Source organism: Vulpes lagopus, chromosome 11 (assembly GCF_018345385.1).
Source record: "Vulpes lagopus strain Blue_001 chromosome 11, ASM1834538v1, whole genome shotgun sequence".
In the NCBI taxonomy this organism is placed as follows: Eukaryota; Metazoa; Chordata; class Mammalia; order Carnivora; family Canidae; genus Vulpes; species Vulpes lagopus.
The window spans coordinates 96,789,786-96,816,766 of NC_054834.1; the positions used below are offsets into that span (position 1 = coordinate 96,789,786).

At 37.6% G+C, this 26,981-nt stretch overlaps 1 protein-coding gene across 4 annotated transcripts in view; it reads left to right on the forward strand.

Annotated features, from left to right (window-relative positions):
• Positions 1 to 26,981, forward strand: part of MAP3K20 (mitogen-activated protein kinase kinase kinase 20) — a 175,227-nt gene that overhangs the window by 72,136 nt on the left and 76,110 nt on the right. For all 4 annotated transcript variants that reach the window (XM_041721845.1, XM_041721844.1, XM_041721847.1 and 1 more), the window contains 3 exons: positions 8,441 to 8,528; positions 20,509 to 20,610; positions 25,316 to 25,381. In XM_041721845.1, the coding sequence (XP_041577779.1) occupies positions 8,441 to 8,528; positions 20,509 to 20,610; positions 25,316 to 25,381 (256 nt within the window). The remainder of the gene's footprint in view (positions 1 to 8,440; positions 8,529 to 20,508; positions 20,611 to 25,315; positions 25,382 to 26,981) is intronic.

Sequence of the window (26,981 nt, forward strand, 5' to 3'; positions counted from 1 at the left end):
CGTGCTGAGAGAACGGCAGAGCAGGAAAGGACTCTCAAGAAATTGTGCTCATGTGATAGCTTTGGACGGCAGAGGCCGCAGAGGTAAAGTACAGATCTTCACTCCGAAAGTTTAAATCAGCAATGAGCTGGTGAGCATGAATCTCGGAGGGGACTTCTGCTGCGGCCGCGTAGGCCGCGTGATTGATCCACTGTCATTCTTAGGAAATCACAGCCTTAGTAATGACCCTTCTGCACGCGAAAGAACGGAATGCAAAAGGAAGCAGGTCTACACCCGCTGGCATCTTACTCTTCTCACTTTGCTCTTCAGAGTCAACATTTACTAACGCGGACTCTCTATAGCAGTTATTTAAACACACTAACTATCATTATCTCAAAAACTGTGTGTTCAATCTGCAGAAAAGCTGGAGTGCTTCCTACGTGTAAAGCATTTGACCTCCTGCGGTGCTGTCCTAGACATTTTGGGAGATGAGCGATGTAGAAAAGGCTTCCCTGAAGGGCAGCAGGCCACAGAGCAGATGTAAGAAGGGAGAGGAGATCATTTAATAAAAGTGCCAGATACCGAGTAGGTTGAAATCAGTCTAGATATCAGTTTCCTGTACCCGCATCTGTGGTCTCAAGGCCTCTCAGGACCTGTGGCCTGCTTCAAGAATGGCCCAGATGAATATTAGTTTGTTCCAGACCCAGGTCAGGCGAAACTCCCAGCTCAGAGGTTAACTGAACTAGTTTTTATAGGTCTAGGGTAGTTCTGGGAAGGTAAGGAAAGAATTTTACCCTTTCCTGATTCAATCCTGGAGAAAATAAAAATTTCCATGCAAATATATATTTTTCAGTTTATATCTGTGTTTCCTGGTCATATATATTATGTATGTGTACTACTTTTTGTGATTTAAAAATTTTATAGGCCCCGGGCTGCCTGGGGGGCTCAGTAGGTTGAGTGTCTGCCCTCTGCTCAGGTCATGATCTCAGGGTCCTGGGACTGAGCAGGGAGCTCAACGTGGGGATACTCCCTTCCCCTCTGCTCTTCCCCCCTGCTTGGGCGCTCTCTCTCAAATAAATAAATAAATAATCTTATAAAAAATTTAAAAATTGGGGCACCTGGTGGCTCAGCAGTTGAGCATCTGCCTTCGGCTCAGGTCATGATCCCGGAGTCCTGGGATCAGGCTCCTGCAGGCAGCCTGCTTCTCCCTCTGCTTCTCCCTCTGCCTGTGTCTCTGCCTCTTTCTGTGTGTGTGTGTCTTTCATGAATAAATAAATAAAATATTTTTTAAAAATTTAAAAATTATATAGGTTTATTGTAAAGAATTTTATTTTTTATTTATTTATTTTAGAGATTTTATTTATTCATGAGAGACACAGAGAGAGGCAGAGACACAGGCAGAGGGAGAAGCAGACTCCATGCAGGGAGCCTGATGTGGGACTCTATCCCGGGTCTCCAGGATCACGCCCTGAGCCAAAGGCAGACGCTCAACTGCTGAGCCACCCGGGCTGCCCAGGTTTATTGTAAAGAATTTTAGAAATGCATAAAAATTTAAAATCATTTATGATTCTTTCTGCTACCTAGAGACGACCATAATTAATATTTTCTCTCTTCTCAGTCTCTCTTACATAATTTGTTTTTTAAAAGTGTGGGATGGTCTCCTATCTTCTTAAGTTTTGAGGGAATATCCTGAAGTTGGATCATATTGGTAATTTGGAGAAAGCCTTTGACCTTGAATGCACAGTGGGAAGGACACTACTTCCTTTGAAGCGTCGAATGAGCCAACTCTTTTTTTTTTTTTTTTTCACTATCATACTCTGAGGGAATCAGAGAATCTTAGGATTGGTGAGGACCTCAGAGAGCCAGGTCCCTGGAATGTTTTAAATGTCACATGCACCAGAGGACAAGAAGGAGCAGCTGACATTCGTGGACAGCAGATGTGAACCTTGGATTTTATACATCTACTATCTTTGTTGTCATATCACGTCACAGGCAGAAGGATACAATCCTGCTGTCATGTGGAGGGTAATGGTTGTTGACAACCAGGGAGGAAAGCCTGTTCCTAAGATAATATGTAGAGACTGCCAGCTTAATGATGTGGGTCTTCATAAACGATTTGATTTCTTTCATTAGTGTTGTCTATAGATCAATAGAGTGCTGTCGGTAGTTTTATTTCTTTCAAAAAGAAAGTCAACTCAATTTTATTAATATATTTATGACAGAAGCACTTAGTGGCTCAGTCCATTAAGTGTCCAACTCTTGATCTAAGCTGAGGTCTTGACCTCAGGGTCATGAGTTGAAGCCCCACATTGGACCCCATGCTGGGCTTGGAGCCTGCTTAATATATATATATATTTGTCACACAAGTACATATAGCCCGTATCAGTGGAACGCGAAACTATAAAACAAGCTTTAAAAACAATCTTTAAGGATTTTATGGCAGCTCTCCAATATTAAACAAATTTAAACTTGGGATTAGGTTGAAAAACTTTTAGTTAAAATAAATCATGGGGATATAATATATATACAGCATGTGACTACAGTTAATAATGTATTGTATATTTGAAAGTTGCTAAGGCAGTAGGTCTTAAAAGTTCTCATCACAAGAAAAAAGAACTTGTCACTGTGTGTGGTGATGGGTGTTAATGACTTATTGTAGGGATTAGTTTTCAGTATATATAAATATTGAGTTATCATGTTTTACATCTGAAACTAATACAATGTTATGTGTCAAATATATCTCAGGGTTTTTTTTCAAAAAGGCAGTTTTGCCAAAATAGAAAATAAGTTTTGAATTGAGGGAAAGGGACTGCTCTAAAGATGAAAATACTAATCGATTTAAAATCTTCTTTTAAGACTATTGGAAGTACTTTATTTATTTTTTTTTATAATTTTTTTAATTTATTTATGATAGTCATACAGAGAGAAAGAGAGAGGCAGAGACACAGGCGGAGGGAGAAGCAGGCTCCATGCGCCGGGAGCCTGATGTGGGACTCGATCCCGGGTCTCCAGGATCACGCCCTGGGCCAAAGGCAGGCGCCAAACCGCTGCGCCACCCGAGGGATCCCCTATTGGAAGTACTTTAAAGGAAGAGGATTAAAACTCAAATTCCCTTAAATTTATTTAAATTATAATATTTACTTAAATTTAGTTTAAATTATAATATTTAACTTCTCTTAATCTCTCTGAATCGGGCATTTGGAACTGGTATGTTGGTCGACTCCTAAACGTGGCAAACTGAATTAATGGCTCCTCTGTCCATATAAACATACAGAAATGCCAGATAAAATAAAGCTAACAAAATACCTGCTCCCCCTGGATCTGTTAACTAAAACTCCTGTATTCCTTCCCAAAAAGAAAGAAGAAAAGAAGTAGGAAGGGAGGGAAGGGGGAGAGAATGGGGAAGAAAACAGGCCGGCTGGAAACAGTGGGAGCAACTGCACATCTTACCGTAAACGCAGCATCTGTATAGACATTTTTGTACCGTGATGAGGTCATTTTTATGGATAGACTGTGGTTACCTCTTTTCTATATCAGATTGGGACCCTTAAGGAGAGTCTTTGAGCTGAGTTAAAACTCTTGTAGTCTGTCACAGACTTCCCTTACTTCCTTAAATCCTAATCTGGAAAACTACTTATTTACCCAAGGATATTTAGACCTTGAGTTCTGTAACTTTGCAATGACTGTCATGTGTGTATGTATGCACATGTACACATACATATATATAAATATATACAACAGTCGAATAGAATTTTTTAAGAGCTCTCCTATTGTATTTATTAAATTTAATTTTATTTAAATTCAATTAATTAACATATAGTGTATTATTAGTTTTAGAGGTAGAGTTCAGTGCTTCGTCAGTTGCCTATAACACCCAGTGCTCCTTTCATTACGTGCCCTCTTTAATGCTCATCACCCAGTTACCCATCCGTCACCCTTCTCCCCTCCAGCAACCCTCAGTTTGTTTCCTATGGTTAAGTCTCTTCTGGTTTGTCTCCTTCCCTGATTTCGTCTTGTTTTATTTTTCCCTCCCTTCCCCTATGCTCCTGTTTTGTTTCTTAAATTCCACATGAGTGAAATCATATAATTGTCTTTCTCTGATTGACTTATTTCACTTAACATAATACCCTCTAGTTCCATCCACGTTGTTGTAAATGGCAAGATTTCTTTTCCTTTTTTTTTCTTTTAATGGCTGAGTAGTATTCCATTGTGTATATATACCACATCTTTATCCATTCATCTGTTGACGGACATCCAGGCTCTTTCCATAGTTTGGTATTGTGGACATCGTTGCTAGAAACATTGCGGTGCAGGTCCCTCTTCAGATCACTACATTTGTATCTTTGGGGTAAATCCCTAAGTAGTGTGGTTGCTGGGTCATAGGGTAGGTTTATTTTCATCCTTTTGAGGAACCTCCTCCATACTGTTTTCCAGAGTGGCTGCACCAGCTTGTCTTCCTACCGCAGTGTAAGAGGGTTCCCCTTTCTCTGCATCCTTGCCAACACCTGTCGTTTCCTGACTTTTTAATTTTAGCCATTCTGACTGGATTTTTTTAAACATTGTTTATTGTGGTAAAATATATATAGAATGAAATTTGCCATTTTAACCATATTTAAGTGTATACTTTGGTGGCATTAATTGCATCCACAGTGTTGTACAGCCATCACTACAATCTATTTCCAATTTTTTTTCATCACACCAACAGAAACTTTACACACTAAGCAGCATCTCCCCAGTTCCCTCCTCCCCCAGTACTGGTGTAACCTTTAGTCTGTTTTCTTTATTTCTGAATTTGCCAATTCAAGATATGTCATAAAAGAAGGGTCATACAAAATTTGTCATTTTGTGTCTGGCTTATTCACTTAGCATAATGTTTTCAAGGTTCATCTATGTTGTAACATGTATCAGAACTTAATCCCTTTTTGTAGCTAAATTAATATTCTATTGTATTTATATATTGCATTTTGTTGATTTGTCCATCAGTTGATAACACTTGGTTGCTTCTACCTTTTGGTTATTGTGAATAATGCTGCAGTAAACACTGGCACACACTTATCTGAGAAATATATAGATTTTTTATGTAGAATATTAAGTCATCTGCATTTCCTATGTTGATCAAAATTATTTCAGTATAAGTATACACAATATAAAACTAAGAACTACTGCTTTTTTTTAAAGATTTTATTTTTAAGTAAACTCTATACCCAACATGGGGCACACACTCACAGCCCCAAGATCAAGAGTCGCATGCTCTACTGACAGAGCCAGCCAAGCACCCTAGAACTCTTCATGCTTATAGCTCTTGTAAAATCAAAACCAATTTTTCAATTAAGTAAAAATAAAGCTATAAAGTCAGTATAACTAAAATGAACAATTTTCATCAAATTACATTTACTGAAAATAAATGGCTTTTGTTGACATTGATAATGTAAAAAGATATTTTTTGTCACCATGGACCATTATATTTAGCCTTTATCATTATTATGGTTCTTTAGGGATCCCTGGGTGGCTCAGCGGTTTGGCGCCTGCGTTTGGCCCAGGGCGTGATCCTGGACTCCCAGGATTGAGTCCCACATCAGGCTCCCTGCATGGAGCCTGCTTCTCCCTCTGCCTGTGTCTCTGCCTCTCTCTCTCTCTCTCTCTCTCTCTCTCTCTCTCTCTCTATCATGAATAAATAAATAAAATCTTAAAAAAAGATTGTTATTATGGTTCTTTATAACAGTGAACTTTTTTAGACCACTAATCTGTCATTTTGATGGGCAGTCTATTTGCTAGAGTATTCCAAAATAATAAATCTGGAAAACAACAATTTAAAGAAAAGCTTTCTGTTACTACAACTGTTGCATTAATGAACTGTTGGCAAGTCAGTGTCTATAAGGGCAAACCTACAGAAGACATCCACCTGCTGTCAGATACTGACTGCTACAGCACAGACTTTAGCACAGACTTTTTTCATTTGGTTAATCCCACAGTTATTTCTGTTGGAGCCAGCTTGAGTTGGTAACATCATGATATCACTTGATCTTCCTTTATTGCAAATGCCACTTATTTATTTAGTCTATCTCTGCTTATTATACCATCATTTCCATGGAACTAGTGCAGCACTCTAAAGTAGTATGTTGTTTTTGTGATGTTAAATCAAATTCTTAGTTTGTTAAATTAGAACCTAAAGTTTTACTTACTCTGTGAAAATGTCTTTTACTTACAAATTATATCTCAAGAATTTAGTTTTTCCTAACGCTAAAAAATTTTTAAATGAGCATAACAGTGGGACATAAAATAATGGTTGTTATTTTAACATCAGCAAATGTTTACCAGCACTTGAAAGATAAATTCTGTCTCTCCAAGGCATCACTTGGCAATATCTTAAATGTAAACATGAAAATTAGCTGGAACATTGAAAATCCCCTGTGGTGCTGAATTATAAAATGGTCATCCAAAGATTTAGAATATTCCTTTTTTTTTTTTTTAAGTTCTGTGCCCAACATGGGATCAAGAGTTGAAAACTCTACTTACTGGCTAAGCCAGCCAGGCATCCCTTAGAATATTCTTGTATTTATTCTTTCTTAATACAAATATTTTTTTAAGATTTTGTTTTTTTAAGTAATCTCTGCACCCAACATGGAGCTCAAATTTACAATGCTGAGATTGAGTTACATGCTCTACTGACCGAGCCAGCCAGGCACCCCTTGATACAAACGTTTTTAATGTTCACAGAATTTAGATACCTCAAAGAATATACCCAAACATACCAAAGAATAACACTCCCTTATTTTGACAAATATTGGTTCAAACCCTAATGCTTTACTTGCAATAAATTCTAATGCTTTACTCAGAAAGAGTTCATCTGCTTTAAAAATAGGGGGTACTTAGGTTTTCCTAAGATTTAGGAAAGATTTTTTTCATTTATTTGAGAGAGAGAGAGAGAGCAAGCATGGGAGAGGGGTAGGGGGGAGGGAGAAGCAGACTCCCTGCTGAGCAGGGAGTCCAAGTTGGGGCTCAGTCCTAGGACCTCAGGATCATGACCTGAGCCAAAGGCAGACGCTTAACTGACTGAGCCACCCAGGCACTCTCATTTATTGTTTCTAATAGAATTGCCATATGGATGAATAATTGTCTTGCTTAGTTAATGCATTTTCTTTCTACTTGGAAAACTATGAGAAGTTCATTTGATGAACATAGAACCTCTGCACACAGTAGGCACTCAGTGAGTGTGAGAGAAGTGTTTTGATAGCCTCCTTCAACAGTTGTATTAGTAAAAGAAAAACACTGTCAAAGAAACCTTGATAAATGTCTCATCCAGTTGATGACAATTTTCCTTTCTCTTGATTCCATATTGACCATATGCGAACCCTTAAGCTTCCATTTGTACCTAGCTATACCACCTTAAAAACAATGTTTTTCATGAAATCTCAATTCCTATCCTGTGACAAAAAATTTGTAACAAATAATACTAATTTACATTGTGCTGGTTCCCAAAGAGGAGTCCCCTTTCTCCCCAGGTCTTGTTTATTTTTCTTTAATTACTTACCATCTTGATGAATACCCTTTCTGGAATGGGGAATTATAAATCTCCTATTTGCATACTGACAATAACATGCTTTTCATTTAAAAATATTAAATGTTTTTTTGTACCTGATTTTGTAACTAACTGTATTTATAATTCCTGGTAAGCCATGTTTTAGCTCCACAAAAGTAATAAGTACATGTGATTCAGTTAATTTAGAAAATGTCCTTTTGTAGACATTAGCAGATATACACTGTGGTATCTCTGTTTTTTCATTTAAAAAACTAAGTTTAATAAATATTTTTTTATGATGTCACTCTGCAGTACAGTTTTCTGGTATTTAATACATTTCACATGTAAAGTATGGCTTTCTACTTCCCAAATCACTACTGAAGGTCAGGAATCTACTTACAGCCTTCCCAGTACCTTGCTGCATACAGTACAAGAGCAAGAATATATTTTGAATGATTAGATAAATCATATAAATGAGTATGACCTGAACCTATTTCAGTAAGAGTTAAATCATCTGTTGATTTTGTCACGACTATTCATCCAACCAATAGAAGTCCATCCAGTCTTGAGTCTCCTACAAGGAGTATGATACAGAAAAAAAACATATTCAACTCTTAGGAAGAAGGCTCTTCTATAAACACATACGGCCTCTCCCCACATCGTCACCCGCCTCCTCTACCTGTCGTGCTGGCTTGCCATGAAGCACCCTCTCTTGCAGCCACTTCAACCCCATTTCCTTTGTAAATGGTCAGAAGGCTTCAATAGAAATTCTTAAACTTTCCAGAATGCTGCTAAGGATAGCGTTCCATCAGCATCACGTACTTGTTGAGCACACATGTATCTTTGCAAATGTATGTAAAAGGAAATCGAATGGGAAGCCTATTTTAGGAGACTTTCATAAACATGAAATTTTATGTAACTCTGTATTTGATTTTCGTACAGGCAGAAATACTCAGTGTCCTCAGTCACAGAAACATCATCCAGTTTTATGGAGTAATTCTCGAACCTCCCAACTATGGGATCGTCACAGGTAGGCACGCATTATTTGACTTCTTTCTTTCCCCAATTACGTAGCTTTAGATTCCTTAATATGCTAAAAGGCTTAATATTAGGTTCAGTCATGAATTGTGTGCTACTGTCAGATGTCACTTTTGTTGCTATAAAGCATTAATAAAACTGATTATATCAATATAATTAAGAATGGTGTTTCCACTTCTACCCATGTTTAATTGTGCTAATTATATCTGTGTAAATGCTATTTAAATGCACTCGCAGCTGCAATACCAATATTTAAAGGTGCCGTTTAACTAAAATTTCATTTAATTAGCTGAAATGAGCGATGTTTTTTGTAACTCTGTGACCTTTTACAAATTAAGATTTCTTGAGCTGTTCGTGGTGTAATTCTTTGCAAGGTATTTTAATCCCATTAGAGCATTCTTTCTTCAAGGTCTCTGACGTGAGGACAGTATTTTTCAGGTTTGGTCATCTGGGTTGGTAATGACCTTGATCTAAATTATCACATGTGGAGCAGCAGTTTATAACTGATGGGAATACCCTTTCCAAAGAGGAGCACACAGAAAATTTTGCCATATAACAACAAAAAAAGACACATATTTTTAATACTTTGTGCTCATAATTGTACAATCCAATGAGTAGCTTTAGGTCCATAATAAGTGTAACATTCAATTTATAAGAAGTAACTTTGTCAGGTTCTTTGTCATCACAGTTCTTTGATTAAAAAAAAAACCAACAAGAAAACCTTAAAAGATTAACTCCATCTTTTTCTGCTGCAGCATTAACAGCCTGGACTATACAGAGAGAAACAACAAAACACCCTCAGTAAGGAGCCTTGGCTTAGGTACCTTTAGAAATGATCTCATCTAATATTTATAAGGACCCCACGAGATAGGTAAAATAATTTCTATAAATTTTATAAATAAGATACTAAAACCCTAACTTTTAAGTACCTTTCCCAAGGTCATCCAGCTAGTGGTAGAAGCACTAGTATAAATTTCTCAGGTTGATCTTACACAGAAGCTCCTCTTCCTAGGCGCAGGCTAGAGTCCAGAAAGCTGAGTGCCTTAGTTCTTACCCTCACGGGGACATGGTTGCTGTTATTTTCCATTTTCAGGTAGCAAGCAGTTTAACATGCTTTTATTCTAGTAAATAGCATTTGTACCTAAGTTCTTACGTGGAGGGAATTTTATCCCCATTCAGCTCTGTTTAGATCTGTGCCTAAAACGGGGTAAGGTGGTAGCTTTTGTTCTGGAGCTTGTACATTTCCTATTAACCTGAACACCTAAGAATTGGTTATATTATGGGGGTATAAACCACGATTCATCTTTTAAGTCATATTCCTGATTTAAAGTTAAATCCTGTCTCTGACTCACTTACCATTTCCTAGTCCATCATACTTACTTTTACTAGTTAGTTTTACCTTAAAAATTTGAATCCAGGGATGCCTGGGTGGCTCAGTGGTTGAGCATCTGCCTTTGGCTCAGGGCGTGATCCTGGAGTCCCAGGATCGAGTCCCTTATCGGGCTCCCTCCATGGAGCCTGCCTCTCTCTCTGCCCGTCTCTGCCTCTCTCTGTGTGTCTTCCATGAATAAATAAAATTTTAAAAAACTTTGAATCCAGTTTTCTTTTCTTTTTTTTTAAAGATTTTATGTATTTATTTTAGAGAAGACTCAGAGGGAGAGAGTGAGCAAGCATAGACATGAGCCAGGAGGAGGGGTAGAGGGAGAGGGAGAAGCAGGCTCCCTGCTGAGCAGAGAGCCTACCATGTGGCTCGATCCCAGGACCCTGAGATGATGACCTGAGCTGAAGGCAGATGCTTAACTGACTGAGCTACCCAGGCGCCCCTAAATCTAGTTGTCTGATTCTTGTTTGTGGCTTATGTTACTCTTATCTAGCAGATGAAAGTGTAGTACTCCAAAGAGATTAGAAACTGTGCTTCTTGTATAGTACCCCTGGCCTTTAACGCTTTTGAGTGGAAGTCATTTTAGTTTTAACGAACTCAATGGACTATTCATGAAGTTTTCTAGTTTCTTGAGGTGAGAATGAGAAATAGAAAAAGGGATTTAAGTCATGGTGTGAATTCCTTTTTCCAATAATTTATTCTCAGTTCCAGGAGGAGGTGAAACACATTCATTCACTGTTAGCCAGCATACGTAACCCAGGTCTTATTCAAAAGAGAAAGAAAGGATCCAAGGACAGTTGGATGCCTAAGTTTGATTTTACTTATTTATGGCCTAGCCAGTCCTTTGTTTCATGCACCCCTTTGGCATTCCCTGCGCATACCTATACCTACCCCCAGATCTTTATTTATAATTGATTAGTTCTTTTTAGATCTATAGCTGTTTCCCTGTAGAGCCAGTAATAAGCAACTGTTAACATTAAACATTTCTTTAAAATACCAGTTTCACAACTGTCAGGTAATAGTAAATTGTGTATTTGTAACTCTTTTATTGACTTGTGAGGTTGATTATTAAAGATACTTCTTAGCCAAGTTTTGGTGTTTATTAATTTGATAAGATTTTTTTTCCCCCTGGAGAAACTCGTTTTAATTATTTACAAGTATCTCTCAAAGAAATATCTGTACTCTTCAAACAACTTTGTGCAGCTTAAAGGTCAAGCCAAGTTCTGTGCATGGGTAGCAGCAGTCCCTTTGCCAACAGAGCCTAGTTTGGGAGATCAGATGGGTTGGGGATGATAGCACTCATTCTGCCTCTTGAAATGAACACAAATAAGTCTTAATATGGGGAGCTTCGGAGAGAAAGGAGGGCCGAAGAGGCACGAAAGGCCTTGATCACCCAGCTCAGCTGGCTCCCCTTCTTTTGAACTCTGTCATCTTCCTCAGATGTTGGGGTTCTGAGAGGGGAAACTTGCATGGCTTGAATTCATTCCACTTGAGTTCCTCAATAGAAAAGGTTGTTGCGGCAAGCAGCTGTTGTCACTCAGACAGAGCACTTGAAAGAATGATTTATCGGCGTGTTGGAATGGGATGCACGCTGGTATGGGAATTGGGAGACCTGAGTCTTGTCATGATTCTGCCAAAGCTGCATAGATGGGTCTCTGATGATCTGTGTCTCGGTTTTCTCCCGTGTGAATGAAGGGATTGGAATAGATGGTTTCTGGGCTGGGCGTGTGTATGTATGTGTGGGACTGTGTGTGCGTGTGCATTGAAATTTTCATCACAGACTTAGAAAACCTGCTTATAGGGGGACCCAGGGAAGAGTCCAAGAGGCAGCCACCACTTGATTTCCCTTGAAGGGGAGGTGAGCATCTTTCCCCCAGATCTACGAAGAAATAGAGTGACTAGAACCTCAGAATCCAAAGTCAAGAGAAACTACAATAACAGGAATGGATCAGATTTTCTCTGATCTTTGGAAACCTCTTAATTCTGTACTACTCCCATTCTTTTTTATCTTTTTTTTCTTTCCTTTACAAGTATTTACACAAATGCTTGATGGCTAGGAGTGTAATGGTGAGATAATGCCTGGGGAGGAAGATGTGGCTGTTAGAGTCTGGGTTATGTAGTTCTTTGTAGCCAGATTGACCAGGAACAGCTGCACAAAGGACCCGGAGGCAGACTGAGTCCCAGGACTCCAGAGGAGGGCGGCTGAGGGTCTCTGAGGCCTGGGGAATTACGTCTTTGTGTTCTAGGGATGCTGTCACCTCTTAAATTTGCTGCTGATGGTACATGACCTCTTATCACTCCTCTAATAAGAGAGGATACTAGTTCTATATGATTCATCGACAGGCCAAAATTCTCATTTAACTCAACCATGGAAAACATATTAATTTTTAAGTGCCTGATCTCATTTCCTTGAACTTAGACTTGATTTACTTTAGTCACAGATGAATCTAATTTGCATGTTTTGGTATTGTGTTGGTCTTCTCTTATTAGCCAATTAGAATCAAATGTCATGTCTTGTTAGAACAAATTCCAGATATTTACCTAAATTCATTTGTACTATTAGTTATAATCCAAACTAAGATTGTTTGGTAATATTTTATTATGAAGAAATTTGGTTGATAATGTTATTTATTTCGACAAGACTGATTATATGTTTATGTTTTTCAAAGCCAGCTATGGTTGCCATAAAACTAAAAGGGAAAAACTACCTTAGAAATGAAAAGGAAAAAAAAAAAAGAAATGAAAAGGAAATGTTTGCTTAATATGGTTCCTAATGACCCCTTTTTAAAAGAATTAAAACAAATACTTTATACCAAAGTCCAACAAACTATGTTCTATGGAGAAGTGAAGTGGCTTGTCAAACATGTAATCATGTGTGTATATGATGAGTCCTTAATTTCCAATGAGAAGACCAAAAGGATGAAAGAATTATATGCCTTTTTTAAAATGGTTTACCCACTGACATATTTAAAGATCATGTTTTATATGAAATAAAGTAACAGTGCTGCTTTTCTTGCAGCCTCACATTCATGAAGCCATTTCATTTCATAATGTATCTTCTACATCGATGTTTTTTTTTTTCATTATCTGAATCCATTTTTAATTTAACTCACTTCTAACAGGATCTACCTGGAGATGGCATCAGATATCACAGTCTAGGGTTCAGTCTCAGAACAGATGCCGTTTCAAGTTCAGGTTGTCACCTATTTACTCACATCAAGTAAATAGAATTTAAAAAAATATAGGACCCCATGGAAATTCTGGAGTTGAAAAGACAATAATTACAATGAAAAGTTCTCTAGAGTGACTTATCAGCAGATTTGAGATAGCAGAGGAAAAAAAGTCAGTGAACTTAAAACTGGGTCAATAGAAATTACCTACTCTGAAAAGGAGAAAAAATTTGAATACATATGAACAGAGCCTTTGGACAACATCAAGTGTACCAATCAATGTTTAATAGTAGAGGAGTAGAAAAGTAGAAAATGGAAAAAATAGATAACTACTTGAAGAAATAGCAGCCAAAAAAACTTCCTGAATTTGATAAAAATGCATTCATCTACATAGTGAAGAAGCTCAATGAACTCTAAGTAGCATAGATGCAAAAGAACCCACACCTAGACACATCATAGTCAAACTGTGTTGTTAAAGACAAAGTGAAAATCTTAGAAGTAGTAAATAAAAACAACTTCCCTCCTGTAAGGGAACAATATAGTATGATTAATGGCTAACTTTTCATCTACAATAATAAAGGCCAAAAGCAGTTGACATTTAAAATGCTGAAAGAAAAAACTATATCCAGCAAAAATTATCCTTTAAAAATTACAACAAAGCAAAGACGTGCCTGGATAAATGATGAGAGAATTTGTTGCTATTAGTTCTGCCTTACAAGAAATACTAGAAGCAGTTGATTCTTCGGGCTGAAAGAAAACAACAACAGATCGTAATTCAAGGAGAAATAAAGGGTACTGGAAATGACAAATATAAAAGACTCTATAGATATATTTGTTCTTATTTCTTCTCCTGACATCTTTAAAAACGTAAGATTGTATAAACCAATAATTAGAACGCTATTTTGCTTACTTAAAAAATGTAGATAGGGGTGCCTGGATGGGTGGCTTAGTCAGTTAAGTGTCCGACTCTTGGTTTTGTCTCAGGTCATGATTTCAGGTTCATGAGCCAGTCAGGCTCTGCACTCATCATGAATCTGCTTGTTCCTCTCTACCCCCCCCCCATCTCTCTCAAATAAAAATTTTAAATGTAGATATATTTTTACAGTAATAGTATAAAAATGAAGGAGGGATGGAACTGTATCAGAGAAAAATTTCTGTATTTTACTAGAATTAAGTTAGTGTTAAGCTGAAGTAGATTGTGCTAAATTAAAATGCATTTTATATTCCCTTTAGCCACCACTAAGAAAGTCCACTAAAGAAATACAGGAAAAGGGGCACCTGGGTGGCTCTGTGTTTGACTGTCTGCCTTTGGCTCAGGTTGTAATCCTGGGGTCCTAGAATTGAGTCCCACATCAGGACCCCCGCAGGGAGCCTGTTTTTCCCTCTGCCTATGTCTCTGCCTCTCATGAAAAAATAAATAAAATCTTAAAAAATACAGGAAAAATCAACTGAGGAATTAAAATGATAAATAAAAATAATTAACACACAGGGCAATAAAGGAGGACGAGATGACTGAGAAGGACAGGAGGCATGTAAAACACAATATGGTAAAATCAAATCCAACCATATCTATACTTACATTAAATGCGAAAGGTCTAAACTTCCAAGTTAAAAAACAGAGATTATCAGACTAGCTAAAAAAAAGCGAGATCCAACTATGTGCTATCTCTAAGAGACACACTTAAGATTCAAAGACACAGGTTGAAAGTAAGGGGATGGAAAAAGACATATCATGCAAAAAATAACAATGAGAAAATTGAAGTAACTATACTAATTTCAGACAAAATAGACTTAAGAGAAAAATATTATTAGAGATGAATAGGGTCATTTCATAAATGATAAAAGGACTAATACAATAGGAAGATATAGCAATTGTAAAGGTATACATACCTAATAACAGGTACTCAAAGTACATAAAGCAAAAACTGACAGAATTTAAAGGATAAATAGGCAATTCAACAGTACTTGATTTTTAGTTCTCTATTCTCAGTAATTGATAGGACAGCTAGACAGAAAATCAAGTATATAGAAGACTTGACAAAAAAATCAAGTCTACCTAACTCACCAGACATAGAATATACCACCAATAAAAAATACATATTCTTTTCAAGTACACATCCAATATTCCCCAGAATAGAGTATAAGTTAGGCTATGAAATAAATCTTGATACATCTGAAACGTTTGTTCTCCATCTACAGTAAAATTAAGTTAGAAGTCAACACCAGAAAGAAATCTGAAAAATCCACCCCCCCAAATATTTGGAAATTAAACCATACATTTCTAAATACTCAGTGAGTCAAAGAAGAAATCACAATAGACTTTAAAATATTTTGGACAGGGATCCCTGGGTGGCGCAGCGGTTTGGCGCCTGCCTTTGGCCCAGGGCGCGATCCTGGAGACCCGGGATCGAATCCCACGTCGGGCTCCCGGTGCATGGAGCCTGCTTCTCCCTCTGCCTGTGTCTCTGCCTCTCTCTCTCTCTCTCTGTATGACTATCATAAATAAATAAAAAAATTTAAAAAAAATAAAATATTTTGGACAGAGGGAAATGAAAAATGCAAAATAAAATTATAGGAGACAGGTAAATACTTAGAAGGAAATTTACAACTTTAAACATCAGTGTCAAAAAAAGAAATCTAGGGGTGCCTGGGTGGCTCAGTGGTTGAGCATCTGCCTTGGCTCAGGTCTGATCCCGGGTTCCTGGGATCAAGTACTGCATCAGGCTCCAAGCACAGAGCCTGCTTCTCCCTTTGCCTATGTCTCTGCCTCTCTCTCTCTTTGTATCTCATGAATAAATAAATTAAATATTTTTTAAATTTTTTTGATAGATAAAATATTTAAAAAAGAGAAAGAAATCTAAGTTTCAACCTTAAGAAACTACAAAAAACAACCGAATAAACACAAAGCAAGCCAAAGAAAGGAAATAGTTTTTTTTAATTTTTATTTATTTATGATAGTCACACAGAGAGAGAGAGAGGCAGAGACACAGGCAGAGGGAGAAGCAGGCTCCATGCACCAGGAGCCCGACGTGGGACTCGATCCCAGGTCTCCAGGATCGCGCCCTGGGCCAAAGGCAGGCACCAAACCGCTGCGCCACCCAGGGATCCCAAGAAAGGAAATAATAAAGATGAGAGCAGAATATGATAAAATAGAAAACAGAAAAATAATAGAGAAAAATCAGTGAAACTAAAAATTTGGTCTTTGAAAATATCAGTAAAACTTACAAATCTTTAGCTAGATTGACCAAGAGAAAAGAGAGAAGATACATATTAGCAAATTCAGAAATGAAGGAGAGGGCAGCACTATGGCCTCAACAGAATTTTAAAGGGATTATAAGGAAATGGTGTCATCAAATTTATGCCACCAAATTAGGCAATTTAGATGCAATAAGCAAATTCCTTTAAAGATACAAAGTATCAAAACTGACTCAAGAAGAAACAGAAAATCTGAACAGACCTATAGAAAATAAAGAAATTGGAATTAGTAATTTAAAATATTTCCATAATGAAAAATCCAGACCCCAGATGATTGCACTGGTGAATTCTATCAAATGCTTATAAAAAACACCAATCCTTCCTGTATTCTTCAGAAAATAAAGGAGGGAGGAACACTTACTAACACATTCTATAAGGTCAGTATCATCCCAATACCAAAGCCAGGCAAAAACATAGTAAGAAAAGAAAACCATAGATCAATATCCCTCATGAACATAGATGTAAAAATTCTAAATTACATACAGAAGGTCTCCAAATTACAATGGTGCAATTTACAATTTTTTGACTGTATGTTAGTGCAAAAGCAATATGCATTCAGTTGAAACATATTCTTCAGATTTTGAGTTTTGATCTTTTCTGGGGCTAATAGTAATGTGGTACTGTGTTCTCTTGTGATTTTGGGCAGCAGCAGCAACGAGCCACAGCTCTCAGTTTTGCCCAACTATAAGCTCATCTAAGTGTTCTGAGCACTTATTTTAAGGTAGGCTAGGCCAAGCTATGATGTTTGATAGGTTAGGTGTACTAAATGCATTTTCTTTTTTTTTTTTTTAAGATTTTATTTATTTGAGGGGGAGGGGCAGAGAGAGAGGGAGAGAGAGAGAAAGAGAAAATCCTCAAGCAGACTCCTCACTGAATACAGAGCCCAATGCAAGCCCTCTCCCCGAACCCCAAGACCATGACCTAAGCTGAAACCAAGAGTCAGATCCCCAACCAACTGCACCATCCAGGTGTCTCTAAATGCATTTTTCAACTTAACCATATCTTCAACTTATGATGGGCTTACTGAGATGTAACCCCATTGTAAGTCAAGGAAGATCTGTATTAGCAAACTGAATCCAGCCACCTGTACAAAGGATTATATACCATTACCAAACGGACTTTATACTAAAAATGCAAGGTTGGCCTAACATCTGAAATCAATTAATGTAAGGTATTATACTACATAACAGAATGAAAAGACAAAATTTTTTTGCATAGTACAGTACCCATTTATCATAAGAAATTTCAGTAGACTAGGAACAGAAGGGAATTTTCTCAACCTGATAAATAGCATCTACAAAAACCCATAGCTAATGTCATATGTAATGGTGAAATTGAATGTTCTTCTCCTAAGAGTTTCCTAAGAAACTCCTGAGAGTTTCTGCTCTTGCTAGCTCTATTCAACATTATATTGGAGGTTCTAGTCAGTACAATTAGACAAAAAAATTAGACAAAATAATAAATAAAAGGAGTTCATGCTGGAAAGGAAGAAATAAAACTGTCTAATATGACATGATCCTGTATGTAGAAAATCCACAAAAGACTATTAAAGCTATATTTAGCAAGGTCACAAGGATCTAAGACCAACAGTCAAAAATCTATTGTATTTCTATATACTGAGAATGAACAGTCTAAAAATGAAATCAAGAAACACTTTCATTCGAGGCATGTGGCTGGCTCAGTCAGTAGAGCATGTGACTCTTGATCTTGGGGTTGTGAGTTTGAGCCCCATGTTGGACAGAGAAGTTACTTAGAAATAAAATCTTTTAAAAAAATTCACTCAGTAGTTTCAAAAAGAATAAAATAGTTGAGTATAAATTTAATAAAGAAGTGTAAGACTTTTATCATGAAAAGTGTAAAACATGGCTGAGAGAAACTATAGATCTAAATAATATGGAGAAACCTTACATGTTCATGGTTTGGAAGATTCATTATGGTCAAGATGGCAGTTCTCCCCAAATTGATTTATAATTCAAAACAATTTCTATCTAAACCCCAGCAGGTTTTTTTAAAATAAGAAACTATGAGGTGATCCTAAAATTCACAAAGAAATGCAAAAGAGTTAGAATTTTAAAAGGACTGAGGTTGAAGACTTAGACTATCTCATCTCAATCCTTATTATAAATCTGTAGTAATCAGCAATATTGTGCCTAAGGATAGGCATGTGGCCAGTGGAACAAAAGTAAGAATGTAGTAGAAAAAAATCTTACACTGACTGATAATTGATTTTCAGCAAAAGTGCCAAGAAAATTCAATGGGATAGTCTTTTCAACAAATTGTGCTGGGACAATTAGAAATCCACATGCAAAAAAATTATCTTAAATCCTCACCTTAAATCACACACAAAAAATAGGTTATAGACCCAACATGAGTAATAGACCTAAGTGTGAAAGCTAAAACTGTAGAACTCGCAGAAGAAAAATAGGAGAAAATCTTCATACTTTTGAGTAAGGCAGAGAGTTCTTAGATACGACACCAAAAGCACGATCTGTAAAGGAGAAAATGAGGAATTTGACTTCATCAAAATTAAGAATTTCTGGTCTTTGAAAGATACTGTTTAGAGAATGAAAAGACAAGTTCCAGGGGCAGCCCAGGGTGGGTGGCTCAGCAGTTTAGCGCTGCCTTCAGCTCAGGGCCTGATCCTGGAGACCCGGGATCAAGTCCCACGTCGGGCTCCCTGCATGGAGCCTGCTTCTCCCTCTGCCTGTGTTTCTGCCTCTCTCTCTCTCTCTCTCTCTCTCTCTCTCTGTCTCTCATGAATAAATAAAATCTAAAAAAAAAAAGACAAGTTCCAGACTGGGAGAAAATGCTTACAAATCATAAATCTGATAAGGACCAGCTTCCAGAATAAACCAAGAACTCCTACAATTCAGTATTAATAAAACAACCAAATTTTAAAGCGGGCAAACTATTTAAATAAATATTTTGCCTTAAAAAAAAAACATTTTGCCTAAGAGTGTGTGTGTATTTATATATATACTTGAAGCTCATAGGCACGTGAACAGATGTTCAGTTTCATTGGTCACTAGGAAAGCGCGGTTAACAATGAGAGATGCTGCTAGAACTATGCTCACTGAAACGACTGTGACTAAGAACATGTTGGCAACCACGTGTTGGCAAGGATGGGAAGAAACCGAAACCCTCCCAGAGTGCTAGTGGGAGTATACAGTGGGATGGCCTCTTTGAAAAGCAGTTTGACAATATCTTAGAAAGTTAAACATGAACTTACTATATGTCCCAGCAGTTCCACGTCTAGGAATCTACCCAAGAGAAATGAAAACCTATTTCTACACAAAGGAGTGTCACCAGCGTTCATAGGACATACTCAGGAACAGCCCAAATGTCTATTGACTGGTGAATGAATGAAATAACTGTGGTAAATCCACACAATGGACTATTATTCCGCAATAAAAAGGATGGAAGTAGTGATACATGCTATGGCACGAATGAGCCTGAATCATCATGTGAAGAGAAAGAGGTCAGACACAAAAGGCCACATGTTGTATGATTCCATTTCTATGAAATATCCAGAAAAGTTACATTTGTAGAGTCAGAAATCAGATTGCAGGGCTGGGGTTGAGAGTGGGGCTTCACTGCACATGGGCACAAGGGAACCGTTCGGAATGGTGGAAAGGTTCTAAAATTGGATTGTCGTGGTGGTTGCCCAGCTCTGTCTCCTGACAATCATCCAATCGTACGCTGACGGGAGGTGAATTTTTTGGTATGTAATTTACATCTCAAAGCCATTTTTAAAGGTTTCTTCACACTTTCTTGTGGGTTTTCTGTGTGTGTGCTTAAGTTTTGAGGGCTCTTCTAAAAGTCCTGTTGCATAAAGATTGATTTACCTTCTCACAGAAGTGCTCTGACTTGTGTATTTAATCTTCTCTACCTCATTAGAATGACAGTTTTGAAAGAAATACCTATGTACCTGCCTGCCTTCGTTTCGGATGCATTCTTCAACGCCTCACTGTGTGTGTCAGTTCCATCCAGATGGCCTTTGAACTCAACCTCAGTTGAAGTTTTACCTTTCATTTCTTATTGTGTTTTTTGTTTGTTTTTTTCATTTGGGTATAGTTGACATATATTAGTTTCAGGTGTACACAGAGTCTTATTTCTGAAATGCATGTTGGTTTTAATTGTATGCTTATCTTTTCCTTTGAAACTAGAATATGCTTCTCTGGGATCACTCTATGATTACATTAATAGTAACAGAAGTGAAGAGATGGACATGGATCACATTATGACCTGGGCCACTGATGTAGCCAAAGGTAATAAAACTTCTTGTATTCTTACAGAATTGGTGGGGCATGTCTTCCCATGGTGACATGGTGACTTAAGGTATAAGATTTGTTAGGTGTTCCTTTTTCAGATTACCGACAGCAAAAATTCTGCAACTGTCTGTTCAGATGTTTTATTTTTATTTTATTTCCAGTATAGTTATGTAACATATGGTGTGACTTCCTTTCAGGTGTACAATATAGTGATTTAACAATTCTGCATATTAGTCCTCATTACGACAAGTGCACTCCTTAATCCCTGTCACCTATTTCACCCATTTCACCCATCCCCACCCACCTCACTCTCTGGTAGCCATCTGTTCGCTATAGTATTTAGAGTCTGATTTTTGGTTTGTCTTTCTTTGGTTTTGGTTTTTGTATAGATATTCTAAGTCACTATCTTTCCACTCCTGTATTCCTTTCTCTCTTTACTTTATTTCTTTCCCTAAAACTAAGTTCTAACGAAATCAGTAACTCCAGAGCAGCCATTTCTTGCCACATTTCGTGACTTTGTAATTGACCAGCTTACTTGACACAGTAAATGGAAAGCTCGTAACTCTGTTGTTCCACAAGTCTCCACTTAGACTCAGTATCCAGAAAACGTGATTTATTGTAGGATTAGTTCTACTCATTTTGTGTACATAATAATATGCTAAAAATAGTAACCACGTTCAAAAAAAAGTCTTATTTGTCCTGGCATGTGAAAGCAATTCAGATTTTATTTTATATTTAATGTAAACTTGGAAATCACCCTTAGAAATGAAAGATCTTTAATATGCAAAACCCCTAAACAAGGTGCCCAGTTCTTTTTCCCTCATAAATTCCTAATGCTTTCTAAAGCAATTTAAATTCCATTTATTTTTATCTCTCTTTTTTTTTTTTTTCCATTTTCCTAACTGAAGGTTTCTGAGTTTTATTTATAACTGTCAAAGTTGCTTTGGAAACAACCTAATCTAAATAATGAACACTGATAGTTACATTTGTATTCTAGCAACCCCTAGAAAGTGTGTCCAAATTTTACCAGGGAGATTCACTCCTTTGCATTTTGCTACTCCAATCTCTACAGGCATCTCTTTACAAAGAAATCAAAAGATATTGAGCACTTAGTATGGAGAGTAACTCATGCTTGGCTTTCACTGGGAAGTCATACAGTGATATCCAAAAGTAACAGTCTTTCCTTTGGGGAATTTTCTTGTCAGTTTTAAGTTTCATCAACACCTGCCAAATCCTTCAAATAGGGAAAGTGAAAAAAAAAATTTTTTTTTAAATTTCATGCAAAATGCTGCTGCTGAACGATACTTCATTACCTTATAAGAATAATAAGCTCTATGTTTGGGATGGTGTACTTAAGGCTTTGGCTGTGTTAATTAACTTAATTGTGTATTCATGCATCAGGCATTTCAAATCAGCCTTGAATTTTCACATTCTTCAAGACGTTTTCATGTAACATCATAGTCACTTCTGCATATGTCAATAGTACACAGGAACCACCTGTTTGCAAGCTGGGTGATGTGTTATTACTGGGAGCCACCTGAAGCATTGTGGAAATACGCTCCCATAAATATAAATGTATATCCAAACAGCCTGTGCCTTAAAGCACTTCACCTTATAGACATTTGCATTTAGGGTGCTCAGCCAATTACACCCATGTTATTATCTAATGACACTTAGGATGGATAGACAGCAAACAAATCAAGTGACATCCGTCACTCAGCCTCCTGCTGTGCTGATGCTCCTGAACCTTCTGTGTCCCCCCACCCCCCGCCGCCCCAACCCTGCAAACTTGTCCCTCCAGGCCCTTCCCCAGCACAGTCACTGTCTGTTGGCTCCAGATCAGCCCAGTTATTCCCGGGGTTTCTCAAAACCGCTGGCACTGCGTATCAGGACAAAGGAGAGAGAGGACGGGGCTAATTAAGTGGCAGGCTGGTAGGCGAGGTAGGGTAGGGCTGGAGGGAATGAGAGTGGACTGGGGGCTGGGGGCCAAACTGCAGCCCAATAAGATCGCCTTTTTGTGGCTGGTGAGTTGCTCCTAAAGGCGGGTTCGCATGTGTTTGGCCTCAGGTGAGAAGAGTGATGCAGAGAAGAGACTTATTTATTTATAGTCACAAATCCTACTTAATATTTAAAATGGCCAGTTAAAGGAGGAAGAAATCAGTGCTTACAGATCGACTTCAACTCTCTCTGGTTAAAAGCCACGCACAGGACTTGGAGATTAAATAGGGAGCTTCATTGGTGTCGATTCTGTTTCAGATTCAGCCCCGTACCTTTCATGTGACCATGATCGAAGACACTGAAGCAACAAGATGTTGAGAAATCAAAGAATGAATAATTCATTTCAAATAAGAGTTGATTCATGCATTTTGAAGTAGGCATTGCTTAACATCACTGCTGAGAGAAGCCCTCCTCAAAGCCTCTCTTCTTTCTGGGTAGGAAGAGACGCGGAGGGCAGCCAGGAGGGCAGCCAGCGAGTTCATCTGCAAGCCCCTCCCTGGTGTGTAAGGAGGGCAGTTAAAGCGGGTCAAAGGGATCCAGTAGCAGAGTGGTCCTCACTCGTTCCAGATCTCCCCTGAAGGACACCAGTCAGATCTTTTTTAGGAACCCTGAATCTTAAAACTGATGATTTTTTTTAGGTCTCTACATTATTTGAAATAAAATTAATTCGGAATTATGGATGGCTCTATAAAAACAAATAGGCGTTTCTGTGATTGTGCTTACCACTGTGCTTATGCACACTAAATATTTTAGAAATTATACTAAAAATGTCAAATATTCTATAAATTATACTAAAATCTCTAAAAAACATGCACGACTAATTTACAGTTTTTTTTCTCTTAATATCTGCCATAAGGAAGAAAATACCTATACTTAAAGCTTTTTGTACCTGAGTGGTGTTTTTGAAATCTTTACATGTCGGCCAGTGTAGATACTATCTAGCCCTGCCTCTAGTGGTAATTAAACAGATTTTACCTGAATTTGGTTCTTAAAGCAAGAAAGGGGTAACTATGAAATTCAGTCCTAAAATCATGAAAAGTTATCCAAGTGGTAGCTATTGAATTTTCAGTGTGTAGAATGCAGAACTTCACGTTAGAAGAATGCTCTTCTGTCTTCTAGTTATATCTTGTTTAAACGCTTAAAATACTGATAACTTTTCTCAACTTGACTCTTCTCAGTAATATCTTTGTATCACAGTTTAAATTTTTGAATTTTCTTTGTTCTTGCATGACCTTCAATATCTAATCAGAATGGTAGAAAAATAATTATTTTAAAAATTCACCTTTATAAAATTGAAATTTTCTGTACTTAAAGAACCAAAGCCTACTTATTACATGTAATGGTATTCATTAACAAAAGGAGCTTGTTTGGTTGTGGTTCTTATTTCAAAAAAGAGCTTGAGGGATCCCTGGGTGGCGCAGCGGTTTGGCGCCTGCCTTTGGCCCGGGGCGCGATCCTGGAGACCCGGGATAGAATCCCATGTCGGGCTCCCGGTGCATGGAGCCTGCTTCTCCCTCTGCCTGTGTCTCTGCCTCTCTCTCTCTCTCTCACTGTGTGCCTATCATAAATAAATAAAAATTTAAAAAATATATATTTAAAAAAAAAAGAGCTTGAGAAGGGAAGGGAAATACTATATTTCAGTAGAAAATGTTCTTTTTCTGTATTCTAAGGGGGTAGACAATACATAAATACAGAAAAAGAGTCAAATACTAAGAGGATCACTGTGAAATGTGTGTCTTTTAAAGTATAATTTTTAAAAAGTATAATATTTTATTCAAAATAATGAAATTGGGGATCCCTGGGTGGCACAGCGGTTTGGTGCCTGCCTTTGGCCCAGGGCGTGATCCTGGAGACCTGGGATCGAATCCCACGTCGGGTTCCCAGTGCATGGAGCCTGCTTCTCCCTCTGCCTATGTCTCTGCCTCTCTCTCTCTCTCTGTGTGTGACTATCATAAATAAATAAAAATATTTAAAAAAAAAACAAAAACAAAATAATGAAATTGTACTTTCTATATATTCAATTTAGTGAAGTAACTTGATTTACATTCTGAGTATGTTGGAGAGAATTTTAGAGTGTACTTAAATATAGACTATCCCAAAGATTCATCCTTGTAAAAGGAGTATTTTGTAACTATTGTAAATTTTTCTGAGGGTCCTAGAATCCTTCACCAACTACAACTAATGAATCCAACCAGATTTCCCCACCCATCCCCCAGCCCCACTCCCAGGGTCTTACTGGACTGAGTGCGGAGAAAATAAACCAGGCTGCAGCTGGGTAGCTGCAGACATCCAAATGAAAGCTGAAAGCCTCGGTCGGAACTCTGGCTGAACTAGAAGGTAACTGGTAGTGGAATACCTCAGTCATTGGAGCACTTCTTCCAGTTGTAACTGTGCTATTTTTGTGCAGACTCCAGAAAATCAAGGTGTCCTTATTAGGTATTGTAATAGCTTTACCCACAATCAAATTCCAACGTTAAGAGATTAAAGCACATAAATTTTCCTTAGCATATAAATTTTCCTAATGCAGACAGATCCTATCTCTATCTCATCCATCATGTAAGAACAGAACACATGAATTTAGTTCCTGCTATTGAGTCCTCTGCAAAAATATGAAAGGTAATACTGATGTTTTAAAATAGAAAGTTAATACTAATGCAGTGTTGGAAAATGATATTAAAGCTTTTCTTCCTTCTTGTATGAAAAGGAATGCACTATTTACATATGGAGGCTCCTGTCAAGGTGATTCACAGAGATCTCAAGTCAAGAAATGGTAATGTAGTCCTGTGTTTTTATTTTACCTATTTTACTATGAAATATATACGCCTTGTTATAGAAATAGTTTTTCTAGATCTTTTCATGTTTTTCGTATCTTTTGTACTCTGATGTTTTGACTCATCACTGACACCAGGAAAATCTTTCCAGTGTTAATAAACATCAGAATTATTTATGTTATTTCAAGAAGCTGCACAATATTCCATTGTATCAATAGCATGGAGTGTGGACATCAGGGCCGTTTACATTTTTTTTTCTATGATAAAAAATGTTGAGCTCATGGGGATCCCTGGGTGGCTCAGCGGTTTGGCGCCTGCCTTTGGCCCAGGGCGCAATCCTGGATTCCCGGGATCGAGTCCCACGTCGGGCTCCCGGCATGGAGCCTGCTTCTCCCTCCTCCTGTGTCTCTGCCTCTCTCTCTCTGTCTATCACAAATAAATAAATAAATCTTTGAAAAAAAAATGTTGAGCTCAATACTTCTCAGTAAAAAATTTTAACATATCCTTAATTGTTTCTCTAGAATCATTTTCTGAAAGAGGTATCACTAGATCAAAGCATGTAGTCATATACTTCTGGTCTCCTATTTTTAGATAGTTCTCTGTACTGGCAGTTTTGAGTTTTGTTCTTGTTACTTCTGAATTATCTGGTGTAAACTTTTTTCATGTCCATCATATTACCTGGAGTAGTGCCCAAAAATGATCAACACATTTCAGAGTTTGGAAAGCAAAGGCTTTCTTTTTGTTCCTTCTCTTCTTCTGTACTCTCTAAAGTTTACTTATGATCCTACATTTTATAATTTGGGACGTGTGCATTTTAAAATGTCTCACAGGATTAGATGTTATTACCTTGCAGTAAGAAGGTAACAATGCGTCTTCTATTATGTCGCTTGAAAGTTAATGGACTAAGGCAGTGAGTGGGATTATTTAGCTGGCCCACACTGAAGTAAATGTTAGAGCTTGCTAACTTAAAAAAGAAAAATCTTGCTATCAGTTCATTTACATGCTTTACTTACATATATGCTTTCTAAGTGATTCTTCTAAGTAAAGAGGAGGAAAACTACTTATTTTTAAAAGATCTTTAGCTCACTGCAGTTAAAATGGGTGTGTCCTAAGAGTGTGATCCTTGCATTGGGTGGTCAGGTAAGTGGAGGAAGAGAAACAGGGGATCAGCCAGCTGCCCTTGCTGGGACTCCAGGACTGTGAGATCTGTGAGGACGGACAAACGGAAGTCCCTGTCCGCTGCCACTCATCAGTAGTCCGGGTTGGACCACCAGCTCGGCCCTGCCAGTCAGCTCTGGCAGACTGTTCTCTCCACTGTCTAGGTCATCACTTAGCCTTTGACTCCTCACAGACTTAAACTTCCTGGAGCTAAACACTTTTAAGAAGGGTCGGCTAACAGGAAATTGTTAGGAAATAATCTAGAATCTAGTAGGAAATATTAGTCTTAGGACTGTAGATTTTTAGTTCATGCTCAGAATTTCAGTTTAGAAAGTTATTTGACTTCTCTTTTTTTGACTTCTCTTTTTAAAAGCAGTGTTTTATCAGTGTATCCTGAATATCTCATGAGATGAGAATGATTAAGTTACAGATTTATCTATG